The sequence below is a fragment of the Euphorbia lathyris genome, chromosome 6, assembly GCF_963576675.1.
Source record: "Euphorbia lathyris chromosome 6, ddEupLath1.1, whole genome shotgun sequence".
Classification (NCBI taxonomy): domain Eukaryota; kingdom Viridiplantae; phylum Streptophyta; class Magnoliopsida; order Malpighiales; family Euphorbiaceae; genus Euphorbia; species Euphorbia lathyris.
In genome coordinates, this window is record NC_088915.1 from 86,817,086 (window position 1) to 86,841,890 (window position 24,805).

The 24,805-nt window shown below is 37.1% G+C and overlaps 2 protein-coding genes across 2 annotated transcripts; both read right to left on the reverse strand.

The window, feature by feature from the left end:
* Positions 1-8,598: 8,598 nt before the first annotated feature.
* LOC136233536 (probable F-box protein At4g22030) lies at positions 8,599-10,281 on the reverse strand. Its single transcript, XM_066023225.1, has one exon. It carries the CDS (start codon positions 9,904-9,906, stop codon positions 8,692-8,694), a length of 1,215 nt encoding a protein of 404 aa, XP_065879297.1. The 5' UTR covers positions 9,907-10,281; the 3' UTR covers positions 8,599-8,691.
* An 8,481-nt stretch (positions 10,282-18,762) lies between these two features.
* Positions 18,763-21,463, reverse strand: LOC136234161 (peroxisomal membrane protein PMP22-like). Its single transcript, XM_066023944.1, has 7 exons — positions 21,194-21,463; positions 20,870-20,968; positions 19,782-19,883; positions 19,600-19,675; positions 19,403-19,473; positions 19,233-19,318; positions 18,763-19,139 (listed from the first exon to the last, which is right to left on the reverse strand). The coding sequence occupies exons 1-7, from the start codon at positions 21,263-21,265 to the stop codon at positions 19,088-19,090; spliced, it is 558 nt and encodes a 185-aa protein (XP_065880016.1). The 5' UTR covers positions 21,266-21,463; the 3' UTR covers positions 18,763-19,087.
* Positions 21,464-24,805: the final 3,342 nt, after the last annotated feature.

Genomic DNA, 24,805 nt, shown 5'->3' on the forward strand with positions numbered 1-24,805 from the left:
GTGATAAACCCAGAGATGAGCAGAAGAAGAAGGCTAAGGGGGTCATTAATGTTATTGCGGGCGGATCCGGATATCAACCTACGTTAAAGAAAGCAAAAACCACTGCTTTAGATAGAACGTCACTCAACCGTCCCTTCACAAACGTAGGTCCGGTTATCTCTCCACATGCAGATGCCCTCGTCATTACTATGATGGTGGAGGGATGGGAAATGAAGAGAGTGATGGTAGACACTGGCAGTTCTTATAATGTCATCACCAGGGGCGCGTTCGCCAAGCTCAAGGTTGACCCTATTCAAATTGAGACCACCATCGTAGATATCCTTAGAGTGACGGGTCACACAATCCAGACAAAGGGTCAAGTAACACTGCAATGCAAATTAGCAGATGACGACCAAGTATGGATGGGAGATCTGGAGTTCTCCATCATGGATGGCCAATTAACATACAATATCATCCTAGGGGGACCTTTCCTTTCAGAAGTGGCGGCTCTCATATCAATTCGCCATTTGACGATGTACATCCCTACTGCCAAGGGAGGTGTAATGATCAAAGGGAGCCAGAAAGTGGCCCAGGAGACATATTCGGCATCTCTGTCGATTCGCCCGCAGTCTAATGATGAGGATGAGGAAGAACTTGTTACGACCGCCCTTGGAGATACGGAAATGTTTCTCATGGCAAAGGACAAGCAGGTACGAATTGCCGGAGGGTTAAAAGAAGAGGTCAAAGAGGACATCACAAAGGTTCTTCTCGAGTCCGAGGGTGTGTTCGCATGGAAAGATGAGATCCTCACAGGAATCAGTCCGGATGTGATCACCCATAAACTCAATATCGTTGAAGATGGGGTCCCTGTAGCACAAAAGCGGAGGAATCATGGTCTAGAGAGACAGAAAGTGATTGAGGAAGAGGTCTCTAAACTGAGAAAGGCGAACGCCATTGAAGAAGTTATTTATACACAATGGCTGGCGAATGTGGTCCTAGTCAAAAAGGCAGGTGGATCATACCGTATGTGTATCAACTTCACGGATCTTAACAAGGCTTGTCCCAAAGACAACTATCCTCTGCCTTGTATCGACATACTAGTTGACGGAACCGCTGGACACGCGATGTATTCCTTCACGGATGTGAAATCTAGCTATCACCAGATCCCGATGGAACCATCTGACAGGATCAAGACCTCCTTCGTGACACACCAGACGACCTACTGTTTTAGGGTCATGCCCTTCGGGCTCAAAAACGCCGGAGCTACTTATCAGCGAATGATGAATAAAATATTCGAAGGAAGAAAAGGTGACAATTTCTCAGTCTATGTGGACGACATGATCATTAAAAGCACCACTATGGAGAAACATGCAGAGGACATAAGGGAGGTCTTAGGAGTCCTTCGTCATCATAACATCAAGCTTAATCCTGAAAAATGTACTTTCGGGGCAACTTATGGAAAATTCCTGGGGTACATGATCAGTCAGAAGGGAGTGGGCCCCAACCCAGATAAAATCAAGGCGGTGCTAGACATGAAAGCGCCACAAAATGTCAGGGAGGTACAACACCTTAACGGGCGGATCATAGCGCTTGGCTGATTCATCTCCTGCTCTGCTCGTAGATGCCAACCTTTTTACGAAGTGATCAAAAAGCAGAAAGGCTTCGAATGGAATGAAGATTGTAAGCAGGCCTTTGAGGGAATCAAGCGCTTCCTATCAGAACCACCTCTAATAAGCAGACCTTTGGAAGGTGAGGACCTATACATGTATGTTTCTGTTACTGACAAAGCGGTTTGCACAGTCATGATAAGGGAAGAAGATGGCCAATAATACCCGATCTATTATGTGAGCAAGGTCTTAAAAGATGCTGAAACCCAGTATTCAAGGTTGGACAAGATGGCCTTAGCAGTGGTAACCACTTCAATCCGCCTAAGACCTTATTTCCAGGCCCACACGGTCATCGTTCGTACCAACATACCTATGAGGAAGGTATTACAAAAGTCGAAAACTTCGGGGAGGCTAATGGAGTGGGCGATTCGCCTGGGCAGTTTGATGTTTGTTATAAAGGCAGGACCGCCTTGAAGAGTCAAGTCTTGGCAGACTTTGTGAACGAATTCACCGAAGAGGGCATAAATCTTCCAAAGCCAAAAGTGGAAGAATGGACAATGTACACAGATGGTGCCTCTTCGACAGAAGGTTCGGGAATCGGCGTGGTGATCAAGGGACCTCACTACATCAAGTTGCATTATGCTGCGAAGTTAGGATTCCCTGCAACGAATAACGCTGCAGAATATGAAGCCTTGATATTGGGACTGTGCCTGCTGAAGGAGATCACGCCAGAACGAGTGGTGATCTATAGCGATTCTAAGCTAATGGTCAATCAGGTGATCAAAAACTTTGATGTAAAAGATGAAACTTTGGTCAAGTACGTTGAGGAGGCCAAAAAGCTATTAAACCATTTGGAGTCTAAAGAAACCAAGTGGGAGTTGGTTCACGTGTTGCGAGGATCAAACACAAAAGCGGATCACCTGGCTAAACTAGCCTCAAGCAAGGATCAGTGGGCGGACCTTCAATGTCCATTCGAGATAAGAGATAAGCCAGCATTTGCTCCAGAAGTGATAGCTCTTCTCTCATCTGCGGTAGGAGATTGGAGATCACCGATCCAGCAGTATCTCTCCACAGGGTCTTTGCCTCAAGACAAAGAAGAGGCTAAACGAACGGTGAGAAAGGCTGTATACTTTTCTATGATGAATGACCAACTATACAGAAAAACTTTTGGTCACCCCTGGTTGAAGTGTGTAACGACGGAAGAGGGACAACAGATCCTCAAGGAATTGCACGAAGGTACTTGCGGGGCTCATGAAGCATCCGCCTCCATCTTGAAAAAGTCCAGATTGGCAGGATTTTACTGGCCCACAGCGGAACTTGATGCTCAAAAACTGGTGGAGTCCTGTCACAATTGCCAGGTCCATGCAAACGAATCTCACACGGCTAAGCACCTGCAAAAGCCCATTGTTGAAGGGCGACGCTTTGCCATCTGGGGGATTGATATTGTTGGCCCATTTCCTCCTACCAAGAGACAAAGGAAATATGTTGTAGTAGCTGTAGACCACTTTATGAAATGGGTTGAGGCCGAAGCAGTCTCTTCCATAAGTGCAGAGCGAATGGTTGAGTTTGTTAGAGACAATATAGTCGGAAGATTTGGAGTTCCCCACACGATTATTACTGACAACGGGATGCAGTTCAATTGCGGAGAGTTCAGAACATTCTGTGAAAGCCAAAGCATTCAAAACAGGTTCGCCTCTGTTTACTACCCCCAATCCAATGGGATGACTGAGGTAACAAATCGGACGATTGTCAAAGGCATAAAAAAGAGACTGGGTGAGCATAACAAAAAGTGGGCGGATCACCTCATGAATGTCCTATGGGCATATAGAACCACTCCTCGAACTGCGACTGGCGAATCACCGTTCGCCCTCACCTACGGCGTAGAAGCTGTGATTCCCATTGAGATCCAGGTCCCTAGCGACAGAGTTTTGTTCTACTGCGAAGACAACAACGACCAAAGATTAAGGGAGAGTCTTGACCAATTGGAAACAAGAAGGGAGAAGGCGTATATACGGATGGCCGCCTACAAACAAAGGATTGCAGCCTATCACAACAAACACGCCAGACTCGTGGACTTAAACCCAGGAGATCTCGTACTCCGCAAGGCAGACAAAATTCAATCTTTGGAAGGCAAAGGAAAGTTGGGGATCACCTGGACGGGGCCATATAAAATTGTCACCAAAGTCGGACCTTCTACTTTCAAGATACAAGATATGGAGGGAAATACATTGCCACGCACGTGGAACATTCAGAACCTCCGTAAATATTTTGCCAGAAAGTAAAATGTAACTAAGGTATTGAGTACTCTTTTTCCTTTAGTAAGTTTTTATCCCATGTGGTTTTTCTTATTAAAGGTTTTAACGAGGCTCACGCATAAGACCAATCCGTTGTAATAAGGCGCATCGCCATTTAATAAAAAGCAATGTTCATTTTGCAAATTATTTCTTTAAGTACTTTTCTTGCAGTAATATAAATATTCCAGATTCAAAAAGGGGAGGCAACAAACGCATTCCCACAAATACAATAAAGCTATCATGGCATAACTACTTTCTCCTCAAAGATAGGAGAGCAATCTCAACGGCGGATCAATTCACCTCAAAGATAAGAAACAATTGATCCCCGTCAGAGATAGAGTTAAAACAGTTCTCAGACGTGAGACCTTTACACTCTCACACACTCTTTCCAAAGAAGAGTTCAAAGTCCTGATGGCGGATCGATTCACCTCAAAGATAAGAAGCCAATCGATCGCCTAAGGCATCTTAACTTCCTTTAAAGGAATAAAAGCTCCAAGCCTTCACAAAGGCTCACACTCCGGGGTATGGTGGCCACCTACCTCGAACCAATAGAACAAATCCTAAAACCTATAAATTTACTTGCTGAAAGATATAAAGCGTAAAGTAAATATAAATGGTTGCAAAAGGGATTAAAATAAATTATACTCAGTTACATTTACAAAACTAAACATTTACAGGAGTGTTCTCCTCAGAATCCTTCTCACCAGATGCGCCCTCCAGAGGGACCTCCTTCTCTACAGTAATGGTTCCTTCCTGAGGAACCATATAATCAATTATCAGCTCATTATTCTTATCACCCGCCCCCTGGGATGCTTCGCCGAGGTCCTCTGATTCGAGATCGACAAGAGGTTTGCTTTCTTCCACAGATCCATTCATCACCTTGCGAATATGATCGCAGATGAAGTCTTTAACGTTCAGGATCTTGCGATACTTAAGGCAATCCTCCACCTCAGGAACCACGTACTCAGGGTCCAAAAAGTCAATCTCGGGATAGGCGAGCTTAACATACGCCATAATCCATTCGCCATAATAGTAAGCTCGTTCCCTTGCCAGGATCTCCGCATTTGATAAAGCAGCCTTGTGATCCTCAGCATCCACATCTATCTTCTCCTTCAGGCTGCGGATCTCAGCATCCTTGCTCTCATTAAGAGCAATGGTGGAAGCAGCGTTCGCGTTGGCAACGACGACCTCTTTCTCAAGCCTTTTTATGGTCGCCTTGTCCGCCACCCCTTGGAGTAGATCCGCCTCCATAGCACGCATGTGCGTGTAAGCCTATCAAAACAAAGGAGTTTGTAAAAAAAACGAAAATCTCCTTAAGAAAGATCACTCTTTCATCCAAAAATATAAAAAAGAAAAACTCACCAGCAGGAGATCCCTTTTACCCATCTTGGCATGGGCTGACCCGGAGAACTTGTCCTGGTTCACTTGTACTTCTCCAAGCTGACCGAGGGCCTCATCAAGATCGTTGATAATGGACTCGTTCCTCACTGACCCCTTATCGCCATACTTGGCAAGCCAGTATCCTCCTAAGTCAGGCTTCACCATCTGTATAAGAATTAAAAGGCCAAAATTAAGATTCATGGCAGGGAAAGGAAAGACGGTGAGGCGAACATACCTGCTCTTTCTCCATTATAGGCTTTTCAGCTCTCATGGCATCCGCCAGTAACTTTCCTCCACCAGAAGCTGTGGATCTCTTCTTCTTCTGCGGGGGAAGATCCGCGACTTCTTCAGCGGGACGTTTTCCAGCACTCTTTTGGGGATCCGCCACCTGCGTATCCTTTTGGGCCTCCAGCTCCTTTTGCTTCTTACGCATCTCTATAAGGGCGCGACTGGCCTCAGACAAACCCCTGACAAGGGAACAATAAAATAATCAAAGTTCAATGAAGAAACAAGGTTACCTCCATCTAGTTGTGTAAACTTCACGTAAGTAATCCTGTCCTCATCGCGGCAGATCAGTGGAATGTCATTCATCATGAATTCCAAAGCGTCAGCGTATGTCCAAGCATCTACTTTGATGCTTTTCATGAGATCCGCCACTTTCTCATCGCTGTCCGTCAGTATACGCAAGTCTCCAGCCATGTGCAGAGGTTTGGCATTCCAAACCGACGGAAATCCCAGAGGTTTGTCCTCTTTTATCTTAACAAAGAAAAACCTTTCGTGCCAGAGATGGACATTCGACATCTTACCGCAGAAGGGCGAATAAGTTTTAAATTTAGCAAAGGTATAAAAAGTCTCGGACTTTCGCTTTGTGGGTTTGTGAAGAGATCGGAAGACTCGAGGGTTACAGATTACCCCTAGGTTCGAAGCTAAATAATAATCTAGGGCCAAATCTAACCAGGCATTTGGATGCCGCTGGCAGACAGTGATCCCAAAGTACTCCAGGATATCCGCCATCATTTTAGGAAGAGGAAGACGGAATCCCCTCTCCACATGATAGCTGTAAACAGACAAGTACCCTATGGGCGGACAGGCGGGTCGCTGATGAGCAGCTGCCAACTCAATCTCGTAATCCTTGATCCAAGGATAACGATCCGCCAAATTGGCTAGATCCGAAGCGCTTATACGGGACGAAGTAGACTCCGCCCTCGGCAACTTTTTTCTAAACGGAGTCGAAGGAGAAGCCTCCATTTCGGAAAATCTCCTAGAATCTATCGCCGGAACAATATGGGTCACGACGACGGGAAAATTCTGAGTCCTAACTAAACGAGTTTGACAACTTCTACTCACCGAGTTGCACAACTCGGTTAGATCACAACTAGCAGTACTTTCAGAGGAATTAGAACTCTCAGAAGAAGTGGTCCAGCTAATTACGGTTTCAGAGGAAGTGGTCAAATTAAAGAGTTCGATGGTAGACTCAGAGGAAGAACTCATAAACATCCAGAAAACAAGGCGAAAAAATTCACTTACATGAGAGTTGAGGGCTTTGAAGATTCTTGGCTCCGAAAAAGTAGGGGTGAGCATGGTCCGGTTCGGTTTAAAAACCGAACCGAACCAAATAAAACCGAACCAAATAAATATGATTTTTATAAACCGAACCAAATCTAATTTTATTTCGGTTCGGTTCAAACCGAACCAAACTATTTCGGTTTGGTTCGGTTTGGTTCTATTTCAAACCTAATTGCATTAGTTATTTAAAAATGTCTGTAATTTTATTTTTATTTTTTTTGTAACACTTAGAAAAGTTTCATATAATTTATCAATACAAGGTTTGTTCCACAATTGTAAAGTTTAAGGCTTCTGAGTTTGGAGCTTTTTATAAGGCTTCTAAATTTATAACTTTTTTTTTTGAACCACTAAATTTATAACTTTTTCATGTAAAAGTATACAATCCTAACTTGTTTATAATTGTAAATTGTAATCAGTAATTATAATTCGACAATAGAAAGAATTATAGTTCCACCAATAAAAGGTTAATTCCAAATCCAAACCAAAATAATAGTATAATATTTGGTTAGTAAAAGTTAGAAAGTTTTGTAACTTTTTTATCTTTTTAATTCTGGTTGTTTTTAATATATAAATATAATATATAATATGTTAGTGTTCATTTTGTATGGGTGGGTTTGTTTCTTTTTATTTTTCTAATTTTGTACATAGAAATAAATAGTTGGGGTTAGTGTAATTTTAGATTTTTAAGATTCCCACATTACTAAAAATTATAAACTAAAATAGAGTAATTCGGTTTTTGGTTTTTTCGGTTTATATCCAAACCAAACCGAACCAAACCGTAAACCGAAAATGCTAAAAAATCAGAACCGAACCAAACCAAATTACATTTTGGTTCGGTTTGGTTCGGTTTTTGGTTCGGTTTTTTCGGTTTTGGTTTTTGGTTCGGTTTTGCTCACCCCTACGAAAAAGCTCTGGAAAACTCGAAGCAGATTGAAAGAGGAAGACACAAATGAAATCGGAGAGAGAAGAGAGAGGTTGAAGAAGGTATCCTCTCTTACCTCGAGCAGCGCACCTATGACACCTGTCGTTCGATGAATGGCTTGGAACAGGGTGCCCATAAATGTGGTTCATCATGGCGGCGTGCGAGGAAGCTCAAAAGCCCTAAAGGACTTTAACGGAACTTAGGGGGGCTTCTGATAACATCGAGATATTATCCACGGGATCAAAGAGGATATTTACCAAAACGACAACGTATTGGGAACGCCAGGGAAGCAATGGCGTATCAAGCAAGTCATCCCGGTGGCGGATCTCCTAGATTCCGTCACACGTTATCCATAGTCAAACCAATGGGAGACCCGCCATCACACCTCGATCCGCCCACCGAACAGTAGAGCTGATTCCCAACAAAGGCAATTAATGAAACATTAATGAGCTAACGGCCACACTTAAGGGAGATCCGTAACCAAAATTAATGGGGCATTAATGGAGACTTTTGGGTTACTGGAAGTTATGATCACATGACTATAAATAGCTTGCATCCCAAGCTATTGAGGTACACACACATTCACTCTCTCAAACCCTACTTTGTCAATACAGTTTATTCTATATTCCATTACTGACTTTGGCATCGGAGCTTCCCCCGTCGAACCCAACGACGCCCCCGCAGGAAAGGAATTCGATCAGAAGTTCATCACCAGTTATCATATAGTTTACGAGGGTAAACTGTATTATTTTATATCTATCATTATCCAACATACTAAACATGGAATAACATTTCTCAACTATCTATTTTATCCATATCTTTAGATAAATGAAATTTGGATTATGTTCAAAAAATGATAATCTATCCCATTGATTTACAATTACAAAATATTCACATTTCAATCAACTAATCAAAAGGAATTACAAAATATTCACATTTCAATCTAGAAAAGCTTGCTAGCAAACTCATGACACTCCACTCCATTTTTCCCACAACCAAGATCTTTAACCTCTGAAATACTCCTCCCAAGCTTCAAAGCAACTTTCATTTCCATCAATTCCCCATTTTCTCTTCTATCCACCATACTTTCACTCAAACTAGACTCAATTTCCTCTTCCATAAGCTTAAAAAACCCAGCATTACTTCTATACATCTCAAACACCATCCCTACTTGTCCCCCATGTTCAATTGTACTCAAAATGCTTGATAAAACGCCACACAGAACCCCAATTGTCACCCCCCATGGATTATCAGCAAAAAAAGCCCCAAATGCTCCAATTCCTGTCAATATAGGTCCAGAAATTGCCAAAAATTTGTTAAATTTCAATGCTTTTTCCCCCAATTTCATGTAATCCTCTTTGTCTTTCCTCTTTAAAACCCTAACTATCTCTCTCATTTCATCTTCCAATTCTCTATTCCACCCATTTGGGATTCCATCACTTTGCCCTAATTTCCCTTTCTTTGCCCTAATTTTCTCCGGCCACCAAACTGCTGGCTGTACTTTTTTGGGGAATTTCTCAAGCATGACACCAAGTAAAGGAAGAGGGTAAGCTTTATCTATCCCTAAAACTTTCTCCATTGCTTCTTTTACATCATTAATGGTGGGATTCCCAATTGACACCAGTGTTTCAATTTGGGAATGTAGCTGTTTAAACAACCTTGTTGCATTTCTTTGTTCTTCAGCTAGTTGAGATGGTTGGATTGTGTTCATAACCCCCAAAAAAACAGTGGCTGCAACATAAAGTATTGATGAAGATAGCTTGAAAGATGGATTTGTTGCTGCAAATCCACACATTGTAGAAGCAGTGAGAGTGATGAGATTGATTGAATTAAGTAACAGATGGTTCCAATTGTCGCGTTGTTCACCGATGTTTTTGTGCATTTCTGCTCTATCTGCTACAGCTTCCATGATTGCATAAAGCTTTGAAATCACCATTGGATCATGAGATTTCATGTGGTTTTCAGGTGTGGAAGTTGGAGAAATTGTTGGAATTGTGTAGTCATTTCTCAAGTTTAAGTCTTTCACTAAGCCACCTCTGGAGATCTTTGGGAATGAAAGAGGTTTAATTGTATTCAGAACTTTGGGTGTGTTTATTGTAGCTTTAGTGATTCTTCTGCAACAAATTGTTGAAGAAATGGAAGAACTTGAAAGCATCATGCTTGAAGCTATAAATGGAAGAGAAATTGTGTGAAATTGAAGTGTGGATGTCACTTGAAATTATGAGAAACTATGTGAAAGTATGCGAAATTGAGTGAAATTGAGTGATATTGGTTATGATTTGATGTGGGGTTTATGTGAAACTTTGAGAAATTATGCGAAAGTATGTGAAATTGGGTGAAAGTATGAGAAATTGTGTGAAATTGAGTGATTGGTTATGATTTGATGTGGGGTTTATGTGAAACTATGAGAAATTATGTGAAAGTATGTGAAATTGGGTGAAAGTATGAGAAATTGTATGAAATTGAGTGATATTGGTTATGATTTGATGTGGGATTTATGTGAAACTATGAGAAATTATGTGAAAGTATGAGAAATTGGGTGAAATTGTGAAAAATTGAGTGAAATTGAGTGATTTTGGTTATGATTTGATGTGGGATTTATATAGGTGAAGTATATGGTTGAATAGTAAGTGAAAGAAAAAGTCAAAGGGTTGAATTTTGAAATTTTCATAAAATAGAAAATTAATTTCTTTACTGACCATGTGTTATGATAATTGATTATTATTATTAAGATTTCAAATTAATATTTTGGTAATAAAAAGACAAATTCTTATTATGAATTGTTGTGTAGACTCCATTATTTGACTTTCAATTCAACACAAAAACGAGTTAATTAATTGATATATATTTTACTAGTATAATAAAATATTACATTAAATTATACTTGTATGGCATCACATGACTACTTTGGATTATACTGGTCACATTTTTCTGAGCTAATGTATTACATCATTGCATTTTATATAATTAAACAATTATTTTAACCTCACTTTTAAAATTGTGCGATTTTATTCCTAACGCGATAATCAAGAATAATTTAAGAAATAATGCATCGATTGTGTTTTCTCAATCAGCTCCAATGCATAAGTACATCATTTATCACTCATCAGTAACGGATTAAAAACATATATGCACACGTGAATTGTTTTGAAAGAAAAATAAAAAATTATATTATATATTATACGGGTTGGATAAAAAAATTCAAATATTTTATCGAATTTAAATATATTAATCTTCAATTATATTCTTCCATAAACAAAACTTCAATTATATCATGAAATTTTATAAAAACGTAGAAAAATAAAATTAGAACCAATTAATATGCATCTGATGAAGAATATATGAACAAAATATCTATTTCAGTATGTAACAAAACAAAAAATTTAAGAAGAAATCACGTAAAATTATTGAATGTATTAATATTTTAGAAAGTTATAGCAAAAAAAAAAAAACTTGAGAAGCTTTATAAATTAAGTAAACTAATTTATTTCTAAAACTTACTTAAAAAAATGAATGATATATTCCTAACCTCCAAGATTTTAATCAGAACAAATAATATCCAAAGATTTTATTAAAAATAAATGCCAACTATGAGCTATATTATCACTTGAAATAAAGAAATAGTTTAGTGAGAAGGTATAACTAACTCTTATAATTAATTAATAATACTTGCCAAAAAAATAAAATAATTACTAGCTATAACTAAAATAATCATAGAACTAATTATGAAAGCTCCAAATTTTCTATATTTATTTTTCTTAATGACAAGTACTCATTAAGTGAGCATGTATTTTTATTTATTTATTTGTGAGAAAATGATGGGGTACCCAAAACAATAAAATAAAATTATAAATTAGTTATACCTTATACCGTATAATCATTCAATTTTAATTTATCTTAATAAAATCATTTAATTTTAAATTTTATCTAAAATTACTCAAATGACTTCAAGAATAAAAGGACACTGGAAGTATAAGGTGGTTTCCCTGCCAACATTAGTAAACTTTCATCGCTGATTGAAATGACACGTAAGTAAATGTTACTTAGCTAACTGAAACGATATGTGGTTATCACCTAGTTGATATGTATCGTTTTAGTTAGTTAAATGACAGCCACATGTCATCTAAATGGTAGCCACATGTCATTTCGGTCAGTAATGAAAATTGACTTCTGTTAATGTGGGAATAACGTCACTTTTCTCATGTCTTTTTACTTTTAAAGTCGCTAAAATGACTTTATTGAGATAACATTCAAATTGAATAATTTTATTAAAACAAGTCAAAATAACTATTTTGAAATAACAGACTTACTATATATTTAATGAGACAGTTCAGTACAACAACTATAAGCAAATAAAATGAGCAAAAATAATTTAAAATAAAAAATAATCCAAGAATAATAAATTAATGGCATACCACTCATTTGACTTTCTAAATTAAAGCTTCACAGTTAATTAGCACCTTAAACTATCAAAATCATCGATTGGATTTATGAACTAATAAAAAATCATTAATGTAGTCATAATGCTAAGCAAAAATTATCAATTAGGGCCTTATCGAAAATCATTCGGTTGAACAGTTTCAGACACTTTTTCTCAAACCTATTTTGAACCAACATAAAGACTAGTACAATTCATATCAAATACAAATAGTCACGGTTTCAAATTTTGAGATATGATGATGACTTAATGGTTTTTACTTTAGTTCAAGAACCTGATTGATGATTTTGATAGTTTAAGATCCTAATTTAGTTTGAAACTTTAATTTGGGAACTAAATGAGTGTTATGCAAATAATAAAGGCAAAAAGCATCATTAGGCCCAATCTTTCATTTTTTTGTTCATTAAGCCCTTTATCTTTTATTTTGATACATTAAGCCTCTGATCATTTATTTTTGGGCTCACTAAGCCATTTATGATCGAAAAAAGTAATTTTGAACATAAAATTCGGTTAACGAACTGTTATTCATTGCACCTGCATTCGAAATTTGTATTTTTTCACTATTTGAATGCAGTTTTGGATGTGTAATATGGTTGCAGAAAAACTGTAAAAAATATATTTTTTAATAATTTCAAATACAGATGAAGTTAATAACGTATTTTTAACATAATTAAATGTTCATAACTTACTAATTTGGTCATAAAGGGTTTAATGAGATAAAAAATAAATGATTATAAACTTAATGTATCCAAATAAACGATCAATGACTTAATGAACCAAAAAATGAAAGATAAAAAACCTAATATGTTTTTTTGCCAATAATAAATTAATAAGACATATATCTTTGTCTATGGTCAGTTTAATTACTTTTTTTAATTATTTTTTGGGCTTTCTATTTGTCTCACTTGAACTCAAATATTTCTAACTTTGACTCCCTTAATTATAAAAATGTTGTAACAGCCAAATAAACATTTAATTATTAATTTTTACTGAGATGAGAAAATCACGTGAAAATGGATACATTTATTATTGGGTGAGTTACATGAAACTCATGTATATTATAATTATATACAAGTATCTCATAAGCATTGGTTTAATTTTAAAAGTGTCAAATATTACTAAACTTATATTGTTTTTGTCACAAACCGGTTTATTCCTCCATTTTAGGTGACCATTATCTCTTAACTGTCTAATTTGACAAAACCTATAATAAAATATGAGTTTATGATATTATAATTACAAAAGAATTAAATAATTGATAAAATATAAAAAGTTACCTTCCTTAATTGTAAAAATAAATTCATATTACCAAAAAAAAAAATTTAACACAAAAAAAAAAAGCCCAACAAAGCATGTGCTATTTTTTTCAATTTATAGATCGATTCACGTGAATAATAAAATAAGGTCAATAATTAATGTATTTTGGATATAGAAATCCGAATAAAATCTTTACAAAATCTGCATATATATGGAAATCTGAATTCTGTAAATTTGTTTTTTCTTGGGACTATAATTATTTAAATATTTTTAATTTTTTTATTACTGGGAGGAGCCGAGACAAGAAAGAAAAAGAACAATAAAGAAGAAAAGAAAACTCGTAATCAAAACATTAAGACTGAGGGATGACCCATTTGATCAGAGTATAACGTATCCTGGATGTCCACAGGAAGCACATCACACTCGTGATAGCACAATGACAAAAAAATTCCGTAGTTCGGCTGTCTTATTACTCTCACAATAAATATGTAGAAATCATATCTCCCAGAGTGCTCCGATCAGTTCCCGACACTTCTCTACTAACCAAGTGAAACGATGACTAGTAAACATGTTGTTTCTGAACATTTTAACCAGAAATTGAGAATCAAGCTCCATAAGAACCTTTGTGTAACCTTTGCCCCATGCTAGCTGCAAGCCATAATAAAGCCCTCAGAGTTCTGCCAAGATTGAGGAGCAGATACCAATGTTATAGGCAAAACTCCACAACCATTGTCCTCTCGAATCGCTGATCAAACCTCATGCTGAGGCCAACCCCGGGTTGCCTTTACAAGCACCATCACAATTAACTTTTACCCAATCCACTTTCAGATGTTGCTAAGAGATCTAGATTTCCTGACTGAGTCTGTCAAAAGAAACCCTTGAGGCTGGGAAAGCTCGGGTGAAATCTGCAGCCTACACTAGCACAAAACGGACCCGGTCTGGTGGCGCAGACTTGTTCGGATCGAAAAGCCGTAGGCAGCGCCATCTCCATAGCCACCAACAACCCGTCACGAAGATCACATCCCAAGGCAACCTGTGATGCAGCTCTTGCTTCCCCAAATTAATTTCCACCCAACGAGATCTATTAGCCGTGATGAAAGATTGCCAATCTCACGGTGGCACTAAACTAATCAGTCACTAAACTAATTATAATTATTAGAATCTTAAGTTAATAATTTTTCTTCCGATTATAATATTCAACACTTAAAATTCGGTATTTATTTTTTTTCGGCACTTAATTTTAAGTTTTATGAAACATCACCTAATTATATGAAAACAAGTTGTTGTTGCTCTCTTATTGAATCATGAAAAACAAGTTGTTATATATAGTCTTACAAAAGAAACAGAAGTCACGTTTTACATTGTTATCAATGTGACCACTAAATAACAAATTGCATTATCAATTCCTACTAAGTAGAGATTTATTAAACATATTAAGAAACAAATTAAGGAGGTGTTTGATAAAACTTAAAATTAAGTGCTGAAAAAATAAGTACTGAATTTTAAGTGATGAGTACTATAAATGCTTAAAGCATTAAATGATATAACTATTTGATAAATACTAAAAATAAATACTCACATTAGACTGCAAATTAATTTCTCATACCGACTACCATCCACCCCTACTCCATCCTCATCCTTTGTGAGTTTGCTGCCTAGATCAATTCGATTATGAACAAAATTGCATTTATCCGTGTCAAGTTTTTCCAAAACCTATAATATGTACTCTTTTTGCAAAATGAAAATATCTTCTTCACCTTGCAAGACTTCTATACCTAGAAAATATCTCATTTTCCCCAAGTTTATCGTATCAAATTCTTTCATTATAGAACTCTTAAATACAACAAATATATGCTCATCATTTCCCGTAAAAATTAAATCATCAACATAGAGACAGACAATCAAAATTTTACCTCCTCATGATTTGATGAATAAAGTATGTTCACAATGGTAGCGCTGGAAACCATCCTTGGAAAAATAAGACTCTATCCGACTACACTAAGCTCAATGTGCTTGCTTTAGTCTGTATAAAGCATTCTTTAACATTTAAACTTTCTGTTCAGCATAGTTTTCCTATATCCAGGTGGTTGTTCAATAAAGACCTTTTCATTAAGCTCCCATAAAGAAAGGCTGATTTCACATCTAGCCGAAAATGTTCCACCTTTTATGAGATACAAGAGAGATTATTAATTGAATTGTCTTTAGATGTGCCACAAGTGCAAAAACTTCCGTATAATCCACCTTATGCTTTTGAGTGTACCCTTTCGCGACTGGCCGAACTTTGAACTTCTCCACCTCGCCACGTTCATTGAGCTCTTTGTTTTGAACACTCACTTCACTCTAACTTTCTTGGTATTTGTAGGAAGATTTGTAAGTTACCAGGTGTCATTTTTCTCTATAGCTTCAATCTCTTTATCCATTGCGACTCTCCACTTTGCATCTCTCACTGCATCTTTAAATAGAACTAGATCATTGGGTGAAAGCATAACAAAATTAGTTATATCATCTTCCTCACATAAGCCTTCTCTACATTCATAGTCCTGCATCCATCTTGGTTGCTGTATCATCTGTTGCATTCGAGGACTTTGCTTATTAGTGTCAAGCAATGGGTCTGAATTTGTGCCAAATGAGTTTTCACTTTCACTAGCGTTGATATCCTCAATTGAATCAACTTCATCTTCATTTTCTTTGGTACCGTTGTTAGTAACGTTGTCCTCATCTGACTCTTTATCACTATCAACCTAATCCAAGTCGACCAAAACAGATTCATTATGACTTTTCTCCCAATCTAGTTGTTATCTTCTTAAAAAATCACATCTCTATTTATGATAAAACATTTTTAGAGATACGATCATACAACCTATACACTTTTGACTCCTCACTAACTCAAAGTAAAATACATTTGATACTTTTTTTTATCATCAAGCTTTCTTCGCTTGCAATCTGGAGCATCGGCATGAGATATACACCCAAACACTCGAAAATAATCAACTGATGGCTTGATGACGCTCCAAGCTTCTTCTGGAGTTTTTTCACTGCAAGTGATGACTTTTATTAAGAATATGAACTGTCCAATTGACATCTTCTAGCCAAAATACTTTGGGTATTCTTTTTTTCTAAAGCATGCTTCGAACCATATTCATAATAATGAGATTTTTCCGTTCTACTACCCGCTTTGTTGAGGAGAGTATGCGACTATCAATTGTCTTTGAATAACGTTCTTCTCACAAAAATTACTAAATTCAAGAGAGGTAAACTCTCCCCCACGATCAGTACGAAGACATTTTATACTCAAACAAGATCTTTCTCAGCCAAGTTTTTGCATTTCTTGAATGTACTAAAAGCTTCTGATTTTTCAGCTAAGAAATAAACCCAAACTTCACGGCTGAAATCATCAATGAAGGTGATCATGTACCTTTTGTTGCTGTTGGATATGGACGTGATTGGTCCACATATCAACTCAAGAACTTGAGAAGCTCTCCACGTGCTTTTCCTTGGGACTGGATCTCTTTGTTACTTCCCCACTAAACAATCTTCACATACTTTAGATGGTGAATTAAGGCATGGAAACCACACACCATTTTCTTTTGTTGAAGGATCTTCAAGCCACTATAACTTAAATGACCATATCTATAGTGCTAAAGTCGAGCCAAATCTTCCATAAAAGAGTTAAAACATGCTTCCTCTCTTGGTTATGGTCGAGCAAATAACTTAAACATTTGATTAGAAGACAATGTTGCCTCCGTGATTGGCCATTTCTCTGGATGATAAATTTGCAGGTTCCACGTCACATAAGAATGTCAAATCCCTTTTCAACGAGCTGCCTGAGACTTATCAAGTTGTTTTTCAGACCAGGAACACAAAAAACTCCAAAAATAACATGCACAAACCTATTCACGAGCATCTGAATACTTCCTTTTCCCATCACATTCATGCTTGAGTTATATCCTAGTTTCACATTGTCTCTGAAGTTTTCTTGGAAATCTAAGAAAAGCTCTCTCTTGCCACATATATGATTGACGCATCTAGAATAGAGAAACCAATTGGTGTTCTTCTCATTCATTTAGGCCATCAATAACAATTCTTTATTTTCTTCTGCATAGTATAATTGTTTGTTTGACTCCTTCTTTGCACATTCATATGAAAATGTCCAAATTATGACAATTATATAACACTTGATCGATGATCTATCAAAATTACGTCTCCCACGACCTCTGCCTCTACCTCATCGAAATCCACCTTAACTTCGACCTCTTCTTCTTGATGGCTCTTAAAAAACAACCATCAAAGCCCGTTCTTCCACAACGTGAGCTTTCATTCGCTGCTAATGTACCAAAAAACTACTCTATAATTCGTCAATAGTGAGAGTGTCTAAGTCATTTGACTCCTCAATAGAACATACCACATAATCATTCAGATGTCATAGATCTGAGTATCTTCCAATGACTACCACATCGTCCATTTTAGCTTTATTAACCCTCAGTTTATTAACTACAGCAAGAATACGACCAAAGTATTCATTCACACACTCTCCTTCTTTTATATGCAATATTTCAAACTCATTTTGAAGAGCTTACCTTTGTGATCGTGGCACACTTGATGTCCCTTGATATTTTTGCTTCAAGGAACCCCAATAAATCTTAGCTGAATCTTTGTTCAAGATAATTTCCAGAATCAATCTATCAATGGTTTGGAAGAGGTAATTTTTTGCTTTTAAATCCTTCAACTTGGCATCGTCAATGGCTTTCTTTTGTCCGCCGGTAGGTTGCACTCCAGTAGCTACTACTACATCAGGAATACCATCCTGTATGACCGTCCAATATTCTTTTGATCGCATGATATTTTACATGAGCATACATCAATGCTCATAATGTCCATTAAATTTTGAAATAGAAGGTTGCACAAATCCACTCTCAATAGATATGTTTTCTAACAAAAAAGGTTGTCTTCGAACTCGTTTTACTTAACTCATGTGTTTGCACTCTGCACTCACTAATTCACAACTCAGATACTAAATGTTGAAATCTAAGTATATGAAAACAAGTAAATAGAGAGTTGTCGCTCTATTGAATCGTGGAAAACAAAATAGCCCTACAAAAGAGATAAAAACCACGTTTTACATTATATTAATATGACTAAATAACTACGACTACTTCAATTCAAATTCTAAAACCAAACCAACATTTGACAACTCAACATCTTTTCCACACTCTGAGAGTTCGACGACATAGAAACGGTTTCAAAATATTTAGTAGAATTTAATTGGCAGAGAAGTCACCTAAAAGGTATAACAATCTCAAATCGATTAACCGCACCTAATAAATCACAATCATGTTGGCTACAATTGAAATCACAATCACATTACAATTCCAAAATCCGAAGTCTTATTAAATCACTGACTGCATTACACATATCTGAAACTAATATGAATTATAAATCCTTCGGCCGATCTACTTCATAGTTGCATTCACCTAGGGACGGATCCAAATGGGGACGGTTGGTTGAGCATCCACTGGTCGCTTGGAAAACTTCATAGAAGTTCTGTACAGGGTTTTAATTTTTTCATGAAAACACCCGAAAAATATCAATTGAGCCCACCCCCAAGCATCCCATCAGTGAATCTTGAATCCGTCCCTGCATTCTTCTAACCTTTCGTCAATGCCATAGACCTTGCCCGTAAGTTCAGAAATATTCCCCTGAAGATTATCATCAAAACCAACATAAAGTCTCATTCATATTCTCTGCAATTCTCATAACCACAAATTACAGAACAGAAACTTTATGCATACCAGAAACAAGCAACACAGCTTTGGAAGATAACACGAAGCTGCAGCGGTACGTACTGGTGATTTATCCAGCTCACGACCGGCCAGAACTGCATTTTTTCGTTCATTCAGGTCCCATGCAGTAAATACTTAAACATATCACATGATAATCATAACGGGGAGCAAAGCCATACCGTCCATGATGTGAACTGAATTTTTGGGTATTCTGTTTTTATTCTACCTTTTACATGATTCCAGGGCCTTCCTGCATTTCACATTCTCTTTAGATTGCAAGTCCAATACATCTCATAGCATACTTTATTGAAAATTTGACTCTTTTTTTTCAAAAACGGATTCCGAATTGACTCGAGTTCTGCACTTATGAACTTACTCTCAACAATGAAACCATAGTAAAGCATGAACATCATGTTGTTCCAGGGTGAAGATGTCAGCTGCTCTAATACTACCTGAAAATTTAAATCCCATGGTTTTAGAACTCTTAGACCGTTTTATACATCGCTAATCCGACGAATGTCAATCAGTAACAGGAGAATTATGAATTAATTAGCATACCTTCTGGGCAACTGTTTTTGTATCTTTCTTCCCTTTGAATATTTTTTCCAGTACTATATGTAGGTAATGCCCAAATGGCCCAAGATATGCAAACCCGAAAAGCTGCATTTACCCGAAACAAACAAGGTAAGATCCCAAAAAACCGATATCTGGATGCAAGCTTCACATTAGCAGATCGTGCATAACAACTTCTTCAGTAATTTACATCAACTAGATCAAACAAACAAACAAATCTAACATGCCACAAGAAAGGGCATACACAAGTCCACCTGAAACCCGTCCAGTGGGCATAAAATCTGCGAAGATCTGGCCATCTTCGGTGCTTAATATAATATGGTTTCTTCTGTTACAGCTCTCACCAATAAATTCTCAAAGACGGTTCTGAATATAATAGTCAAGGTAAACATATGATGAATGAGGAGAAAAGCATTACATGTTATTAGAACAGTAACAGCCAATGGATTCAAAAATTTCAAACATTGTTTATCTTCCGTGCTTGCAATTTCTTCAACAAACAAATAGTAATCACCACCAGTTTTCACAGTTTCATAAACTTCCAGATCAATTATGGTTTTTTGTTAGGTTTCATCAGGTTTCACCAAGTTTCACCATTAGGTTTCATCAAGTTTCACCAAGTTTGACTGTTCGGTTTCACCAAGTTTCACTGTTCGGTTTCATCAAGTTTCACCAAGGTGAAACTTGGTGAAACCTGATGAAACCTAACAAAAAAAGCACATTCACAAGGTGAAACTTGGTGAAACCTGATGAAATCTAACCAAAAAACACATTCACAAGGTGAAACCTAACAAAAGAACACATTCAAACCAATTTCACCATGGTTTCAAATCAGTTCCACCGAAATTTCAACAAAATATTAGCCAATTTGAAATTTTCACTACAGTTTAACAATCTCAACATAATTGAATCTCACATAGCAGATACCCTCACTAATCCAAATTATTTCATTTGTGTCTCAAATCCCACTGCAACTTTCAAGGTTTCAAAACCAGAAGCATGAAAAAACAACTAAAACCTTGCTAAATAACATGCTAATTCGGATTAAAAATCACTAGAAAAGAAGCAATTACCACTTTGAGAACCAGGCGTCTAAGTTGAAGTTTCTCAATCCCAGAGAGTTTCTGTGCTACTGTATCACTAATGGCTGACAACACCCCCGCTGTAATTGCCTGCGTCACAATTCAATTCCCCCAAAATCAGCTAATCAGTAACCCCAACACTCGAAAATAAGAACAATCTTAGCCTACTCAGCTCAATTTTCCCCAATTGAATCAATAAATCCGAACTTTCAATCCTCTCTAACCTCAATCAAAATAACCCTAACAAACACAGAAGAAATTACAGCAAAAGACGTTCAAAAAAGGGGGAAACAGATAGTAGAGAAGCAGCATAACCTTAGTCCTCAAGGGATGACGCTGAAGCTGTAACAGGTACTGTTGAAGTCCTTTCTTCGCTATTGAACCCATGGCGATTCTGCTTCAATTCGTTCCTCAACCGGAAAATCGAATTCTGCAAAATCTATCTCCAAGTTGAGACTTGCGAGGAGGGTTTTTAAGAAAAAATCTGAGGCGGATGTCTCTTTCACCACGTTGCCAATCGGACGGATCGGTCAATGACTGGTAACAGAGAATCGGGGTTTTAATGCTCATGATTGAGTGGAATATTCTCTTCTCCCCACGTTTCGCGGTCCGCCGGTGAAGCATCATTTCCTTAATTTGTAAAAACTCGAAGAGGGGAAATTAATCCAAACACAAAATACAAAATAAATTATGAAAATGTTTATTAATTACTCTTCCGTTTCATTATATAATTCGTTTTAGAAAGCGATTTTTTTTACCCAAAACTATAAGCCGTTCTAGTTTTTCAAGCATTTCTAACTTGGTTTTTCGGTGAAACATTGAAATTTCATTTGTGTACTACCTAACAATGGTACAAAATGCCTTAAGATGCCAACCAATGGCGACCGAAGTAGGAATAAAAAATTTCGGACTAAGGCGTAGTGCCTCAAAGGCTTTGCGAGTTATAATGTTGGTCGAACTCCTAGTGTCAATGAAAACTCTTCTGAACTTAAAACCCTCAAGAAAAATTTCAATGTTATGCGCATGTTGAGAAAACCTCTCGAAAGAGAATTCAGATTTTGATTCGGTATCCGGTCATGGTCCTTATTAACTCTCATTCTCTTGGTTGAACGATCTTCTTTAGGATCCCATCAATGACATTAATCACCTTCTTGGGAGCTCTCTCAGTATGTTGCTTATCTTTTGGTTCCCTGATTTTGATGGCATTTTTAAGGAACTTATCAAGTTTTCCGGCTTTCACCATTTTATTTAGTTCTGCCGCCAGCTATCTGCAATCCTCCTTATCATGCCTCTCACTTTTGTGAAACTAACAATATAGGTTGTTGTGCCTTCGGTCTGAAGGTTTTATTTTCAGAGGATACTTGATGTGATGTCTATTGGACTCTACCCAATACAAAATTTCTTTTCTAGGAGCGTTCAAAGGGAATAATTGTGACCTGGTTGTTCCTTGGATCTTTTGTGATCATCCCTGCTCCTATTCAAAGGGGAATAATCGCTTTTATGATCCTTCATTTGATGAACCGAACTCAACATTTCTTTCAACAACGAATTCAACTTATGACTATCCCATTTGATGAAGTCACAAGCTCTCAGCATCGGATCTGGAAATGTCTTTGGCTTCTTAGTAGTTAATTTTTTTGACAAGTTTTTGCTTCGGCAATTACTTACCATTGCTTCAACCGCTCCTTCCACATTCAGATGTTTTATCTGGATGGTTTACGCTGAAATCTTTCCACCCACTCTTCAATGATTCGTTTGGCTCTTGAACAAGATAGTTTAGATCCTGCATTGTCTTACTCTTCAGGATGGAAGTAATAAAATGATCGGCAAAGTCCTTAGACATTTGCTTAAAAGATTTGATTGATCCAGGTAGCAATTGATCATACCAATACGCCGTCGAATCCCTCAAAGTGGTGGAGAATAATCGACACATGAGAGCATCAGTCGTCGTCATGGTTTGGAGAGCCTTGGGATTTTTTTGACATGTATAGTGGGGTCAGTCATAATATTATAATCCTTGAGGAATGGATATTTGAATCCCCATGGCATCAATTATTCATGATCTCAGCACTGAGGGGAGTAATTTCCGTGCCATAAGGAGCGTCCCCGTCGAAATTTTCCTGCCTAGAATTTAATCTTTTATCCTTTATTGCTTGCCGAAGCTCCTTTCGGATGAGATTGTATACTTCATCCTTCAAGGTATTTGATTCCTCTTTCTTCTGCTCTGGCTTATATCGTTGATTCCTTTGATTTAGAGATCTATAAACCTCGGGCCTCTTTCTGTGTGCTTCATAACGTCGAATCAATGATTTGGTGGAATTATGATGAACGCCTTGACATCGCTTTGGAGATCTAGATCCCTCAGGCTTAGGGATTAGTTTAACAAGTGAAGGCGAGCCATAATGCCTTCGGTATGGAGGACTAGTATGTTTCTCCTTAGATCTCCCACGTACCACTTCCGGTTAAGATTCCTCAGAGATTCCTCTTTTATTAGGACATGTTCGGTTGTCGTGATGTCATGTTGAACAAGTTGATGGATCATTTCTATCTCCATATTTACCAGCTTCTCTAGTCTCTTTCAACTCTATCTGCATTACCTCCATATCTGTCACATGCCCTGTTCTAAGGATATTCATGGATTCTTGTATCCAATATTGTATATTAATTGTATCGTGAGGCCATCTATAAACTTGCGTTGCTCGTGGTCAAATGAACCCAAACAAACGTCAATCCTCTAGAGAGTTGAACAACAGTGGTATAGGATTATTACTTGCATCCACGAGACCGTGATTAGGTATAGCCAAAATACTTAGAGCATTAGCAGCTTGTTGAATAATTGGTTGTATCACAAAACTAAGTAGATTAGTCATCTTCACGAAGATCGTTACGAAGTTCGATCCACGTTCACCGCACTAAGTAAAGTCTTCAATTACGCACACACTTTCCAGTCACGTCTTCTGATCACCTTAACCAATAACAAACAGTCAGGGACGAGACAAATTTCGGTGTCCCTCTCCGATGCTTAACTCACCAAAGTACTTGAGAGTATATAATAAGTTGAAAGCAATATGATTGTAGATAGTAAGTGATTGTGACGTACATATGGTTTTGATCCCGAGACTATTTATAGGCAATTATGTATCTGAAAGGCTCATGCTCTTTATATGTGTCAGCTTCTAATTGGTTTTAATAACGAGTTGCATATGTGTCAACTTGTGGTTGACTTCAGACTCCTCCCTTTTATACCATTCCGAAATATATGACTTAATTTATGGATTAGGAGCATGCCTTTGGAATTCAGGACAATCATTAGTCCACGTGTCCTTTTAGGCGGCTACCTGAAGAAAATTTCATACAAGTGAGCTTTCGTAATCTTTTTTGATATGGGCCTTTAGATCAAGCCCGTATATTAGATTCGGTTAGACTTTTGTCCGAGCCTGTTTATTTTATGCTATATCAACTATTTTTATCAAAAAAGTTTACATAAAATATTAGTCAAATCAGTTAAACGAGCGATTAATAACTAATGTAATCAACCAATAATAAATTAAAGACACGAGTATACATGTGGTATTATATAAGTATCATCTTATCCAGATTAATCTTATCACATATTTTGCACTTATTGGAAAAAAAATTAAATAAATATTCTCTTCAACTTAAAGCTAATTTCTAAACCTATTTTAAGATCCTAAGAAATGTAAAATTCTTATTTTCTAAAAATTGATATGATATGCAACTAATGCAAAAATATATAAACAACATAGTATTTGATTTTTTTTTTAATATCTAAAATTAGTTCGACTTATCAATATTATATCTTTAGTTATGCCATTTATAATCTTATGGGTTAAATTAGTTTTAATTGTCAACAATATAAATATTTTTTATGGGATAAAGTGCAAAAAATACTTCTAACATTTGTAG

Coding starts and splice junctions, on each gene's coding strand:
- LOC136234161 (XM_066023944.1), bottom strand. CDS start 21,265: ATGGGTTCAATAGCGAAGAAAGGACTTCAACAGTACCTGTTACAGCTT. Junction 20,969..21,193: donor GTCATCCCTTGAGGACTAAG/GTTATGCTGCTT, acceptor ATTGTGACGCAG/GCAATTACAGCGGGGGTGTT. Junction 19,474..19,599: donor CTATGGTTTCATTGTTGAGA/GTAAGTTCATAA, acceptor TGTGAAATGCAG/GAAGGCCCTGGAATCATGTA.
- LOC136233536 (XM_066023225.1), bottom strand. CDS start 9,906: ATGATGCTTTCAAGTTCTTCCATTTCTTCAACAATTTGTTGCAGAAGA.